Source organism: Salvelinus alpinus, chromosome 5, assembly GCF_045679555.1.
Source record: "Salvelinus alpinus chromosome 5, SLU_Salpinus.1, whole genome shotgun sequence".
Taxonomy (NCBI): Eukaryota; Metazoa; Chordata; class Actinopteri; order Salmoniformes; family Salmonidae; genus Salvelinus; species Salvelinus alpinus.
The window spans coordinates 39,396,684-39,411,072 of NC_092090.1; the positions used below are offsets into that span (position 1 = coordinate 39,396,684).

General features: G+C 41.1%; 1 protein-coding gene across 2 annotated transcripts in view; it reads left to right on the plus strand.

Moving 5' to 3' along the window:
- Nucleotides 1-14,389, plus strand: part of fes (FES proto-oncogene, tyrosine kinase) — a 36,865-nt gene that overhangs the window by 8,560 nt on the left and 13,916 nt on the right. For both annotated transcript variants that reach the window (XM_071401797.1, XM_071401798.1), the window contains exons 4-9: nucleotides 987-1,083; nucleotides 1,367-1,550; nucleotides 4,839-4,976; nucleotides 5,088-5,207; nucleotides 10,029-10,151; nucleotides 11,627-11,822. In XM_071401797.1, the coding sequence (XP_071257898.1) occupies nucleotides 987-1,083; nucleotides 1,367-1,550; nucleotides 4,839-4,976; nucleotides 5,088-5,207; nucleotides 10,029-10,151; nucleotides 11,627-11,822 (858 nt within the window). The remainder of the gene's footprint in view (nucleotides 1-986; nucleotides 1,084-1,366; nucleotides 1,551-4,838; nucleotides 4,977-5,087; nucleotides 5,208-10,028; nucleotides 10,152-11,626; nucleotides 11,823-14,389) is intronic.

Sequence of the window (14,389 nt, forward strand, 5' to 3'; positions counted from 1 at the left end):
ACAATAAGTTGGGTGAATTTTGGCCCATTCGTCCTGACAGAGTTGGTGTAACTAAGTCATGTTTGTAGGCCTCCTTGCTCGCACACACTTTTTCAGTTCTGCCCACAAATGTTCTATGGGATTGAGATCAGGGCTTTGTGATGGCCACTCCAATACCTTGACTTTGTTGTCCTTAAGCCATTTTGCCACAACTTTGGAAGTATGCTTGGGGTCATTGTCCGTTTGGAAGACACATTTGCGACAAATGATCTATTCCCAGTGTGATCATATACCTACATTTTAAAAATATAATTTCAAAATTGTCTGAGAAGAACATAATTGGCAGGGCAATTCAAGCATAGCCAATATAATGTATTGGGCCTATAGCCTACTGCACAAACACCATTGCTACAGAACTGTTTTTAATTGGTTAATGTTACATAGGCATTTTGACTCAAAGTGATCTTGACTCAGAAAAGGTTGGTGACCACTGCCTTAGATGGTGGCTAATGGAAATGTTAAGGGTAAAGAATTGCAGTCAAACCAGTTCCTGTTACAGGGCCTCTCTGACGTCACCGACCACTTCCTGTGTGCTTCTACCTCTGAGTTGAGAGGTGTTGAGATACAGACCTGTAGGGTCTCGGTCTTGGTCTTTCCTGTCTGTTGTTTCTACTCTCTCTCGTATGTCTGTGTTGCCTCAGAGGTGGCAAAGCTGGGGTCAAACAAAAGCCTACATTGTGAAGGCACTCCCGCTTTTAACAAACCACACCCGTATCACTTGTTTGTACAGTATCACCTCCGCTCCTTTTTAAGTACATTTATGATCCCCTCCTTTCCCTCTGATGACGGTGCTGTGTGGTTAGATCACAGGACGAGTAGAAATGTATTTGAGGACTCTCATTGTCCTCAGAGAGTGGCTGAATATCTCTCTAGGCATCCCATTTGTTCTTCAATTTATGCACCTTGTTTGGATGAGGTAACACTAATATACCCTTTCCATTTGTCAGGTGACCCAGACGGAGGTGGAGAGGCTGAAGGCCAGCTACAGACAGCTGGTGAGGGATGCAGCGCAGGCAAAGAGGAAGTACCAGGAGGCCAGTAAAGGTGGGGAAGCTCACTCTGTCTGGCTCCGTCTCAATTCTCCAAACAGCACAGAGACACTCTCACTTTGACTGACTGAAAGGATTACATTCTGGACAACAGATGATCATTACCTCCTGATATTTCTGTTTAGACAACTGATATCCTATTGATTCACCAAATTAACACAGTTGATCATATTAGTAGTGACTATTTGTCATGTGTATTGTTTTTCCACTTCTATGCTACATTTGTGTGTGTCCTACTGGTATATATATATATATACATATATCTTGTGTTTGTTTAGATAAAGAACGTGAGCGTGCGAGGGAGCGCTATGTGAAGGCTACTCTGAGGCTCCATGAGCTTCATAATGAGTATGTGCTGTCAGTCAGAGCAGCCCAGGTGTACCATCAGCACCACTACAGCCAGGCCCAACCTGCCCTGCTCATGGCACTACAGAGCCTACAGCAGGAGATGGTACTCGTACTGTAAGTGTGTGTGTGTGGGTGAGTGAGCGGAAAGCACAACTCTGTCAGTGAATTCCCAGTCAGTGATGATCATATTGTGTGTGTACAGCGCGGTAGGGAAGTACTGTGACTCTATGGTCATCCCGTCATTACACTGCATGGTTTTTTATCTCACCTAATATCCTTCCCTTTTGATGATAAGATTTCAAGCACTCTCATGGGAAGTTTGATATAATAGTTTTGGGCTGTTGTCCAAACACAAATAATGTAATCAATACTGGCCATGGAGACCCACAGGGTGTGCAGGCTTTTGTTGCAGCCCTGTACTATACATACAGTGCCTTCGGAAAGTATTCAGACCCCTTGACTTTTTCCACATTTTGTTACGTTACAGCCTTATTCTAAAATTGTTTAAATAAAACAATTTCCTCAGCAATCTACATACAATACCCCATAATGACAAAGCGAAAACAGGTTTTTATACATTTTTGCACATTAAAAACAAAAAACTGAAATACCTTATTTAGATAAATATTCAGACCCTTTGCTATGAGACTCGAATTTGAGCTCGGGTGCATCCTGTTTCCATTGATCATCCTTGAGATGTTTCTACAACTTGATTGGAGTCCACCTGTGGTAAATTCAATAGATTGGACATGATTTGGAAAGGCACACACCTGTCTATATAAGGTCCCACAATCGCCGATGCCGATTATTGGAGGATCAAAAAAAGCCAATATCGATTAATCGGCCAATTTAAAAAATAAATAAATAAATAAATATAAATAAATTGTTTTACAGTTTTTTTATATACATGTATTTGTAATAATGACAATTACAACAATACTGAATGAACAATGAACAGTTTTATTTTAACTTAATATAATACATCAATAAAATCTATTTAGTCTCAAATAAATTATGAAACATGTTCAATTTGGTTTAAATAATGCAAAAACAAAGTGTTGGAGAAGAAAGTAAAAGTGCAATATGTGCCATGTAAGAAAGCTAACGTTTAAGTTCCTTGCTCAGAACATGAGAACATATGAAGGCTGGTGGTTCCTTTTAACATGAGTCTTCAATATTCCCAGGTAAGAAGTTTTAGGTTGTAGTTATTATAGGACTATTTCTCTCTATACCATTTGTATTTCATATACCTTTGACTATTCAATGTTCTAATAGGTACTTTAGTATTGCCAGCCTAATCTTGGGAGTTGATAGGCTTGAAGCCATAAACAGCGCAATGCTTGAAGCATTGCGAAGAGCTGCTGGCAAACGCAGGAAAGTGCTGTTTGAATGAATGCTTACAAGTCTGCTGCTGCCTGCCACCGCTCAGTCAGACTGCTCTATGAAATCATAGACTTAATTATAATATAATAACACACGGAAATACGAGCCTTAGGTCATTAATATGGTGAAATCCGTAAACTATCATTTCGAAAACAAAACGTTTATTCTTTCAGTGAAATACGGAACCGTTCCGTATTTTATCTAACGGGTGGCATCCATAAGCCTAAATATTGCTGTTACATTGCATAACCTTCAATGTTATGTCATAATTATGTACAATTCTGGCAAATTAGTTCGCAACGAGCCAGGCGGCCCAAACTGTTGCATATACCCTGACTCTACGTGCAATGAACGCAAGAGAAGTGACACAATGTCCCTAGATAATATTGCCTGCTAACATGAATTTCTTTTAACTAAATATGCAGGTTTAAAAAAATATATACTTCTGTGTATTGATTTTAAGAAAGGCATTGATGTTTATGGTTAGGTACATACGTGCAACGATTGTGTTTTTTCGCAAATGCACTCTTGTTAAATCATCCCCCGTTTGGCGAAGTTGGCTGTCTTTGTTTGGAAGAAATATTCTTCACACAGTTTGCAACGAGCCATGCGGCCCAAGCTGCTGCATATACTGCCCAAGCTGCTGCATATACCATGACTCTGTTGCACAGAACGCAAGAGAAGTGACACAATTTCCCTAGTTAAAATAAATTCATGTTAGCAGGCAATATTTACTAAATATGCAGGTTTAAAAATATATACTTGTGTATTGATTTTAAGAAAGGCGTTGATGTTTATGGTTAGGTACACATTGGTGCAATGACAGTGCTTTTTTCGCGAATGCGCTTGTTAAATCACCCATTTGGCGAAGTAGGCTGTGATTCAATGATAAATTAACAGCCACCGCATCGATTATATGCAACGCAGGACAAGCTAGATAAACTAGTAATATCATCAACCATGTGTAGTTAACTAGTGATTATGTTAGGATTGATTGTTTTTTTATAAGATAAGTTTAATGCTAGCTAGCACCTTACCGTGGCTCCTTAATGCACTCGCATAACAGAGATCTCCTCGTGGAGTGCAATGTGATCGGCCATAATCGGTGTTCAAAAATGCCGATTAACGATTTGTTATGAAAACTTGAAATCGGCACTAATTAATCGGCCATTCCGATTAATCGGTCGACCTCTAGTATGTTTGGCAGCATGAGTGAAGGAGGCTTTGTTGCAAAATAGGAAGCCGATTCTAGATTTAATTTTGGATTGGAGATTAATTCATGTGAGTCTGGAATGGGAGTTTACAGTATAACCAGACACCTAGGTATTTGTAGTTGTCCACATATTCTAAGTCAGAACCATCCAGAGTTAGTGATGCTAGTCGGGCGGGCGGGTGCGAGCAGCAATCGGTTGAAGAGCATGCATGTCCTTGAGTGGCCCAGCCAGAGCCCGGACTTGAACTCAATCGAACATCTCTGGAGAGACCTGAAAATAGCTGTGCAGCAACCCTCCCCATTCAGCCTGCCAGAGCTTGAGAGGATCTGCTGAAAAGAATGGGAGAAACTACCCAAATACAGGTGTGCCAAGCTTGTAGCGTCATACTCAAGAAGAATCGAGGCTGTAATCGCTGCCAAAGGTGCTTCAACAAAGTAGTGAGTAAAGGGTCTGAATACTTATGGAAATGTGGTAATTCCGTTGTTTTAGTTTTTTTAATGAATTAGCAAAAATTTCTAAACAGTTTTTGCTTTGTCATTATGGGGTATTGTGTGTAGATTAATGAGGGGGGGGAAACAATTTAATTTTAGAATAAGGCTATAACCTAACAAAATGTGGAAAAAGTTAAGGGGTCTGAATACTTTCCGAAGTCACTGTACCTATTTAATAACTGATCATCAAGCCTTTGATTAGATGAAGCAGGTGCATTAGTGCTGGGCTAGAAAAAAGCCTGCACACCCAGTGGGTCCCCAGACCAGGATTGAATAATACAGCCCTGACCTCTGACTTTTGCCCTGTAACCCAGGAAGGAGATCCTGCAGGAGTACTATGACATATCCAGTATGCTCCAACAGGAGGTCGTATCTGTCCACGAGGAGATGTCTGCTGCTTTGATGGCCATAGAGCCACACAGAGAGTATGAGAGCTTCATCCAACAGAACAGGTATTCAGCAGCAAGTCACTCTGGATAAGAGAACCTGCTAAATTACTAAAATGTAAATATTCTGATCTTAGTGCTGTCAAGAGGCTGAAAAGTTTCACCATGTGTGTTCAGGTCTGTAGGGGAGGTTCCGGTGTGTGTAGAGTTTGACTCTGGTCTTCTGGAGAACACAGATCGACTAAAGACTGGAGAGCTGGAACTAAATGAGCTTACAGTGGAGGGGATCCAGCACAGGTTAGTTTATACGCACACACAGACACAGCGCAATCAAAATGTATTCAGACCCCTTGACTTTTCCCCAATTTTTTTTTTAGATACAGCCTTATTCTGAAATTTATTAAATGTATTTTTTCCTCATCAATCCACATACAATACCCAATAATGACACAGCGAAAACAGGTTTTTATAATTTTTTTCACATTTATAAAACAAAAAACAGATACCTTATTTAATTAAGTAATCAGACCCTTTGCAATGAGACTTGAAATTGAAATCAGGTGCATCCTGTTTCCATTGATCATCCTTGAGACGTTTCTACAACTTGATTGGATTCCACCTGTGGTAAATTCAATTGATTGGACATGATTTGGAAAGGCACACGCCTGTCTATATAAGGTCCCACAGTTGACAGTGCATGTCAAAGAAAAACCAAGCCATGAGGTCGAAATAATTGTCCGTAGAGCTCTGAGACAGGATTGTGTCGATGCACAGATCTGGGGAAGGGTACCAAAACATTTCTGCAGCATTGAAGGTCCCCAAGAACAGTTGCCTCCATCATTCTTAAACGGAAGAAGTTCGGAACCGCCAAGACTTCCTAGAACTGGCCGCCTGGTCAAACGTAGCAAATGGGGGAGAAGGGCCTTGGTCAGGGAGTTGACCAAGAACCCGATAGTCACTCTAACAGAGCTCTAGAGTTCCTCTGTGGAGATTTGAAGAACCTTCCAGAAGGACAACCATCTCTGCAGCACTCCGGCAATTAGGCCTTTATGGCAGAGTGGCCAGCCGGAAGCCACTCTTCAGTAAAAGGCACATGACAGCCCATTTGGAGTTTGCCAAAAGGCACCTAAAGACTCTCAGATCATGAGAAACAAGATTCTCTGGTCTGATGAAACCAAGATTGAACACTTTGGCCTGAATGCTAAGCGTCACGTCTGGACTAAATCTGGCACCATCCCTACGGTGAAGCATGGTGGTGGCAGCATCAAGCTGTGGGGATGTTTTTCAGCGACAGGGACACTAGTTAGGATTAGAGGTCGTCCGATGGCCGATTAATTAGGCATGGCCAATTTTAATTAGGGCCGATTTCAAGTTTTCATAACAATCGGTAATCAGCATTTTTGGATGCCGATTATCGGCGATTACATTGCATTCCATGAGGAAACTGCATGGCAGGCTGACCACCTGTTACGTGAGTGCAGCAAGGAGCCAAGGTAAGTTGCTAGCTAGAATTAAACTTATCTTTTAAAAAACAATCAATCTAAACATAATCACTAGTTAACTACACATGGTTGATGATATTAGTAGGTTAACTAGCTTGTCCTGCGTTGCATATAATCAATGCGGTGCCTGTTAATTTATTATCGAATCACAGCCTACTTCGCCAAACGGGTGATTTAACAAAAGCACAATCGTTGCACGAATGTACCTAACAATAAACATCAATGCCTTTCTTAAAATCAATACACAGAAGTATATATTTTTTAAACCTGCATATTTAGTTAAAAGAAATTCATGTTAACAGGCCATTTTAACTAGGGAAATTGTGTCACTTCTCTTGCGTTCATTGCACACAGAGTCAGGGTATATGCAACAGTTTGGGCTGCCTGGCTCGTTGCGAACTAATTTGCCAGAATTGTACATAATTATGACATAACATTGAAGGTTGTGCAATGTAACAGCAATATTTAGACTTAGGGTTGCCACCCATTCGATAAAATACAGAACGGTTCCGTATTTCACTGAAAGAATAAACGTTTTGTTTTCGAAAATATAGTTTACTGATTTGACCATATTAATGACCTAAAGCTCGTATTTCTGTCTTAATTATATTATAATTAAGTCTATGATTTGATATTTGATAGAGCAGTCTGACTAAGAGGTGGTAGGCAGCAGCAGGCTCATAAGGATTCATTCAAACTTTACTCCATTTGCCAGAGGCTCTAAGCAATGCTTGATCACAGCGCTGCTTATGACTTCAAGCCTATCAACTCCTGAAATTAGGCTGGCAATACTTAAGTGCCTATTAGAACATCCAATAGTCAAAGGTATATGAAATACAAATGGTATAGAGAGAAATAGTCGACGCGTCATAATTCCTATATTAGCTACAACCTAAAACTTCTTAACTGGGAATATTGAAGAACTGGGAATATTGAACCACCAGCTTTCATATGTTCTGAGCAAGGAACTTAAACGTTAGCTTTTTTAAATGGCACATATTGCACTTTTACTTTCTTCTCCAACACTATGTTTTGCAATATTTAAACCAAATTGAGCATGTTTCATTATTTATTTGAGACTAAATAGATTTTATTGATGTATTATATTAAGTTAAAATAAGTGTTCATCCAGTATTGTTGTAATTGTCATTATTACAAATATATATATGTGTGTGTGTATTCTGTGTGTATATATATATATATATATAAAGTATGTATAAATTGGCCGATTTTAATCGGTATCGGCTTTTTTGGTCCTCCAGTAATCGGTATCGTCGTTGAAAAATCATAATCGGTCGACCTCCTAGTTAGGATGGAGGGAGCAAAGTACAGAGAGATCCTTGATGAAAACCTGCTCCAGAGTGCTCAGGACCTCTGACTGAGGCGAAGGTTCACCTTCCAACAGGACAACTACCCTAAGCACACAGCCAAGACAACGCAGGAGTGGCTTCGGGACCAGTCTCTCTGAATGTCTTTGAGTGGCCCAGCCAGAGCCCGGACTTGAACCTGATCGAACATCTGTGGAGAGACCTGAAAAAAGCTGTGCAGCGACGCTCCCCATCCAACCTGACAGAGCTTGAGAGGATCTGCAGAGAAGAATGGGAGAAACTCCCCAAATACAGGTGTGCCAAGCTTGTAGCGTCACACCCAAAAAGACTCGGCTGTCATTGCTGCCAAATGTACTTCAACAGAGTAGTGATTAAGGGTCTGAATACTTATGAATGTGATATTTCCGTTATTATTATTTTTTTAAATAAATTAGCAAAAATGTATAAACTGTTTTTGCTTTGTCATTATGGGGTAATTTGTGTTTGATGAGGATAATTAGAATTTTTTGAAAAAGTCTGTAATGTAACAAACAAAAAAAACATCTCGATGGTCATTATGGCCAAACAGTTCTATTTTTGTTTCATCAGACCAGAGGACATTTCTCCAAAAAGTACGATTTTTGTCCCCATGTGCAGTTGCAAACCGTAGTCTGGCTTTTTTATGGCGGTTTTGGAGCAGTGGCTTCTTCCTTGCTGAGCGGCCTTTCAGGTTATGTCGATATAGGACTCGTTTTTACTGTGGATATAGATACTTTTGTACCTGTTTCCTCCAGCATCTTCACAAGGTCCTTTGCTGTTGTTCTGGGATTGATTTGTACTTTTCGCACCAAAGTACGTTCATCTCTAGGAGACAGAACGCGTCTCCTTCCTGAGCGGTATGACGGCTGCGTGGTCCCACGGTGTTTATACTTGCGTACTATTGTTTGTACAGATGAATGTGGTACCTTCAGGCGTTTGGAAATTGCTCCCAAGGATGAACAAGTCTTGGCTGATTTCTTTTGATTTTCCCATGATGTCAAGCAAAGAGGCACTGAGTTGGAAGGTAGGCCTTGAAATACATCCACAGGTACACCTCCAATTGACTCAAATGATGTCAATTAGCCTATCAGAATGTTGCAGGCAGCAGAACGTTCTCCACGGCGTCTCCAGACTGTCACGTGCTCAGTGTGAACCTGCTTTCATCTGTGAAGAGCACAGGGCGCCAGTGGCGAATTTGCCAATCTTGGTGTTCTCTGGCAAATGCCAAACGTCCTGCACGGTGTTGGGCTGTAAGCACAACCCCCACCTGTGGACGTTGGGCCCTCATACCACCCTCATGGAGTCTGTTTCTGACCGTTGGAGCAGACACATGCACATTTGTGGCCTGCTGGAGGTCATTTTGCAGGGCTCTGGCAGTTTTCCACCTGCTCCTCCTTGCACAAAGGCGGAGGTAGCGGTCCTGCTGCTGGGTTGTTGCCCTCCTACGGCCTCCTCCACGTCTCCTGATGTACTGGCCTGTCTCCTGGTAGCGCCTCCATGCTCTGGACACTACGCTGACAGACACAGCAAACCTTCTTGCCACAGCTCGCATTGATGTGCCATCCTGGATGAGCTGCACTACCTGAGCCACTTGTGTGGGTTGTAGACTCCGTCTCATGCTACCACTAGAGTGAATGCACCGCCAGCATTCAAAAGTGACCAAAACATCAGCCAGGAAGCATAGGAACTGAGAAGTGGTCTGTGGTCACCACCTGCAGAACCACTCCTTTATTGGGGGTGTCTTGCTAATTGCCTATAATTTCCACATTTTGTCTATTCCATTTGCACAACAGCATGTGAAATGTATTGTCAATCAGTGTTGCTTCCTAAGTGGACAGTTTGATTTCACAGAAGTGTGATTGACTTGGAGTTACATTGTGTTGTTTAAGTGTTCCCTTTATTTTTTTGAGCAGTGTGTATATATATATATATATATATATATACTACTGTTCAAAAGTTTGGTGTCACTTAGAAATGCCTTTGTTTTTGAAAGACAAGCACATTTTTTTCCATTAAAATAACATCAAATTGATCAGAAATACAGTGTAGACATTGTTAATGTTGTAAGTAACTATTGTAGCTGGAAACTGCAGATTTTTATGGAATATCTACATAGGCGTACAGAGACCCATTATCAGCAACCATCACTCCTGTGTTAGCTAATCCAAGTTTATAATTTTAAAAGGCACACACACACACAATCTCAACACCAACAACACGTTTCACCCCTTCGTCCCCCTTCTCTCCCCATGTCTCTACCCCTCTACCAGGTTGACTGCAGTGGAAGAGGAACTGCTGTCTCTGGCTGGTAATGTGGTTTCCCAACAGGCCTCAGTCAACCAGCTGGAGTTGGAGCTGGAGGCAGAGGAAGAGGGCATCAAACGGGGTCAGAGGTGAGGCGATATCCACATGTACAGGAAGGTCCAACTTTACATGGACAAGCGTACTTGGTAATCACTTAGGCAGATATAGTGTAATTAGATAGTATTTACAGCTGTTATACCTGATAATATGGTGATTTATCCTGGGTAAACAGAATAGAATTCCATTTTTATGGTTTGAACCAGGATAAAGTTGGCTCTGGCAGTACCAAACCACCGTCTTCACCAACACTGACTGTAAAAAAAAAAGATCTGCGTCATATTTTTGCAGTGTGTTGGTGTATCCTCTCAACGGTGGTGTTCCATCTGCAGGCAGTCTCCTATCAGAGTAGTTTAGGCTGCTCTCCTCTCCTCTCTGCTATGGCTGGCTAAGCTGGCTGCTCTCTGGGGGACAGACTCACTATGCCTTATGAATATAACATGGTGATATGAGGAGACTTTTCAAGCTTCTCTCATTTATCTTGGTTTAGATGCCTGTCCTCTGTTATTAGAAGTTACTAATAAGCTCTTAGTGCATAGATGGAGCAGCTGTGTTGACTGACACTAGCCTAATGTTCACTGGTGCCGAGGGAAACATGCCTCTCCTTAAGGAGTCATGGGTTTGATGAAACACTTTGGAAATCAACAGAGACAGACGGGAGTGACTGAATGCTTCCTTGATTAGTAAAGAACTCTTTTACCCAAGTGGTGATGTTAGTTAATGTAGCAGTGCAATATTTGAAAGCTAAGTAAGGAAGAATTTTGTCCACAAATATACCGACATTTCTATTATATGTAAAAGGTTTATGATTAGTGAATGCCATAATGTAGTTATTTTGTTAGGTACCCCTTATTAGCTGAAATATATATTTTTACAAAGCCATTTTAGCTGTCACGATAGCTGTTCGGTTCGAACAGATTCACAAATCATGGGAATTTGTCACACTATGAAGACGTCTCCCTCTAAGGCACGTGTTGCATGGCAATCTCCCTGCACTTGCCTGGGCTGGTCTGCTCCCGCCATGGCTAAAGCCAGTGTGAGAAACGTGCTAACAAACATTTGTGCTATGAACTAAATAAATATGCACTCTGACCCAGAAAACCTCTTCACTAGATTCATGATAGTGTTGTTAGACAAAGCAAGGAAAGTGAACTTTAAAACGTGATGTAGTTTTATTGGAATTTGCAGCTGTTGTTAATACATCTGCTACCTTCTGACATGACTTACTGCATTTTTAACCGTACTTCTCCCCTATAGAATATCTCATTTAAACTATACTGTTGGTGAGTGCCCTGCGGAAGCAATATGGCTAAGGTGTAGGAGATGGGCCAGTTAACCAGCATTCTTGTGTAAAGCCATCGGGCATGTCAGTTATGCTGTAAATATATTGACAGTGAGGCAAAAGTCAATGGAATTGTTGCTATATGTTGTAATGGAAACACATTGTTCCACAGTATCATCACAATGCTTTAATTGATGAGCTGACAGGCTGCTCCACTCTCTGCAGGGTTTACCAGTTCAGTAAGAGGCATGCGCTGGAGGAGAGCCGACAGCAGGTGATGCTGTCCCTGGGAGCTAGAACCAGGCTGGAGGCCCAGAGGTTGCTGCTGAAGGGGAAGCTGGAATGGCTGGGATCCAGTGAACCCCCACCTGCCCTGGGGCTGGAAGAGGACCGTATCTCCCTCTCCTCCATCACCTCTAGTGTAGGTCTCCTCTCTCCTCTCTCCCTCTCTCTCTCAAACACACGCACACACACCCTCTGTACTTTAGTTTGTTAGCTTGGTAGTTTGCTGCTTTCTAAGTTCTACAAATACATCATCACTAAAACATGAATGTACTGTGGGCTTATGAAAATCACTGAGCTATATATAAAAGCTTTTGAAATCCCATTGTTTTGAAAACGAAAGAAATTAAACAAAAGGTTAATTGGTTTGTCGTCCCCTCTATACTCATACAGTAGTAGCAGATGACTAAAGTGAATTGCATTAATGTTCCCACGCAGGTTGTGTTGTAACCCTGGTGTTATGGGCATTTGTAAAATGCCACCAAGTAAAAAGTCACACGAGCACTAAAATGTGAAGTTCATTGGAGCGCATCAAATTTGCTGTCAAATGAAAGCTGAGTCTATTTTTACAAAGGCATGTATAACGTGTTTAACCATTTTCTATCCTAAATATTAGGAATAAGCAAAGGCTGCTAAAGATGGCTAAATAGCCATAATACTGCTAAGTGGTTACCTGGACTATCTGCATTGACCCTATCTTGCACTGACTCTATGCACACTCACGATACTACATACAGTTGAAATCGGAAGTTTACATACACTTAGGTTGGAGTCATTAAAACTCATTTTTCAACCACTCCACAAATTTCTTGTTAACAAACTATAGTTTTGGCAAGTCGGTTAGGACATCTACTTTGTGCATAACACAAGTCATTTTTCCAACAATTGTTTACGGACAGATTATTTCACTTATAATTCACTGTATCACAATTCCAGTGGGTCAGAAGTTCACATACACTAAGTTGACTGTGCATTTAAACAGTTTGGAAAATTCCAGAAAATGATGTCATGGCTTTAGAAGCTTCTGATAGGCTAATTGACATACTTTGAATCAATTGGAGGTGTACCTATGGATGTATTTCAAGGCCTACCTTCAAACTCAGTGCCTTTTTGCTTGACATCATGGGAAAATCAAAAGAAATCAGCCAAGACTGGTTCATCCTTGGGAGAATTTTCCAAAGGCCTGAAGGTACCACGTTCATCTGTACAAACAATAGTACGCAAGTATAAACACCATGGAACCACGCAGCCGTCATACCGCTCAGGAAGGAGACGCGTTCTGTCTCCTAGAGATGAACGTACTTTGGTGCAAAAAGTGCATATCAATCCCAGAACAACAGCAAAGGACCTTGTGAAGATGCTGGAGGAAACGGGTACAAAAGTATCTATATCCACAGTAAAACGAGTCCTATATCGACATATCCTGAAAGGCCGCTCAGCAAGGGAAAAAAACACTGTTCCAAAAACGGCAGACTGCACATGGGTACAAAGATCGTACTTTTTGGAGAAATGTCCTCTGATCTGATGAAACAAAAATAGAACTGTTTGGCCATAATGACCATCGTTATGTTTGGAGGAAAAAGGGGGAGGCTTGCAAGCCAAAGAACACCATCCCAACCGTGAAGCACGGGGGTGGCAGCATCATGTTGTGGGGGTGCTTTGCTGCAGGAGGGACTGGTGCACTTCACAAAATAGATGGCATCATGAGGAAAGAAAATTATGTGGACATATTGAAGCCACATCTCAAGACATCAGTCAGGAAGTAAAGCTTGGTCGCAAATGGGTCTTCCAAATGGACAATGACCCCAAGCATACTTCCAAAGTTGTGTCAAAATGGCTTAAGGACAACAAAGTCAAGGTATTGGAGTGACCATAACAAAGCCCTGACCTCAATCCTATAGAAAATGTGTGGGCAGAACTGAAAAAGTGTGTGCGAGCAAGGAGGCCTACAAACCTGACTCAATTACACCAGATCTGTCAGGATGAATGGGCCAAAATCCACCCAACTTATTGTGGGAAGCTTGTGGAAGGCTACCCAAAACGTTTGACCCAAGTTAAACAATTTAAAGGCAATGCTACCAAATACTAATTGTGTGTATGTAAACTTCTGACCCACTGGGAATGTGATGAAAGAAATAAAAGCTGAAATAAATCACTCTCTACTATTATTATGACATCTCACATTCTTAAAATAAAGTGCTGATCTTAACTGACCTAAGACAGGGAATTTTTACTAGGATTAAATGTCAGGAATTGTGAAAAACTGAGTTTAAATATATTTGGCTAAAGTGTATGTAAACTACCGACTTCAACTGTATACACACTATGTATAGACTCACCCACAAACATTACAGTGACAGTCTCACTCAAACCCACACACATTCACATACACTACATACATACACGCGCACACACACACCCCGACGCCATACACACATAATTTCAAAATCATCATATGCTGCTACTGTTTTTAATTTTACTCTTATTATTATATATTCTGATGCCTATTCACTTTACCCTGCCTTCATGTACACATCTACCTCAAATACCTTGTACCCCTGCTCAGTGACATGGTACTGGTACTCACTTTTATACAGCTTAATTCTTGTGTTACTATTTGTATTTGTATTATTTTTAACTGTGCATCGTTGGGAAGAGCTCCTGAGATAGTTTCACGGTAAAGTCTACACGTGACAAATACAAATT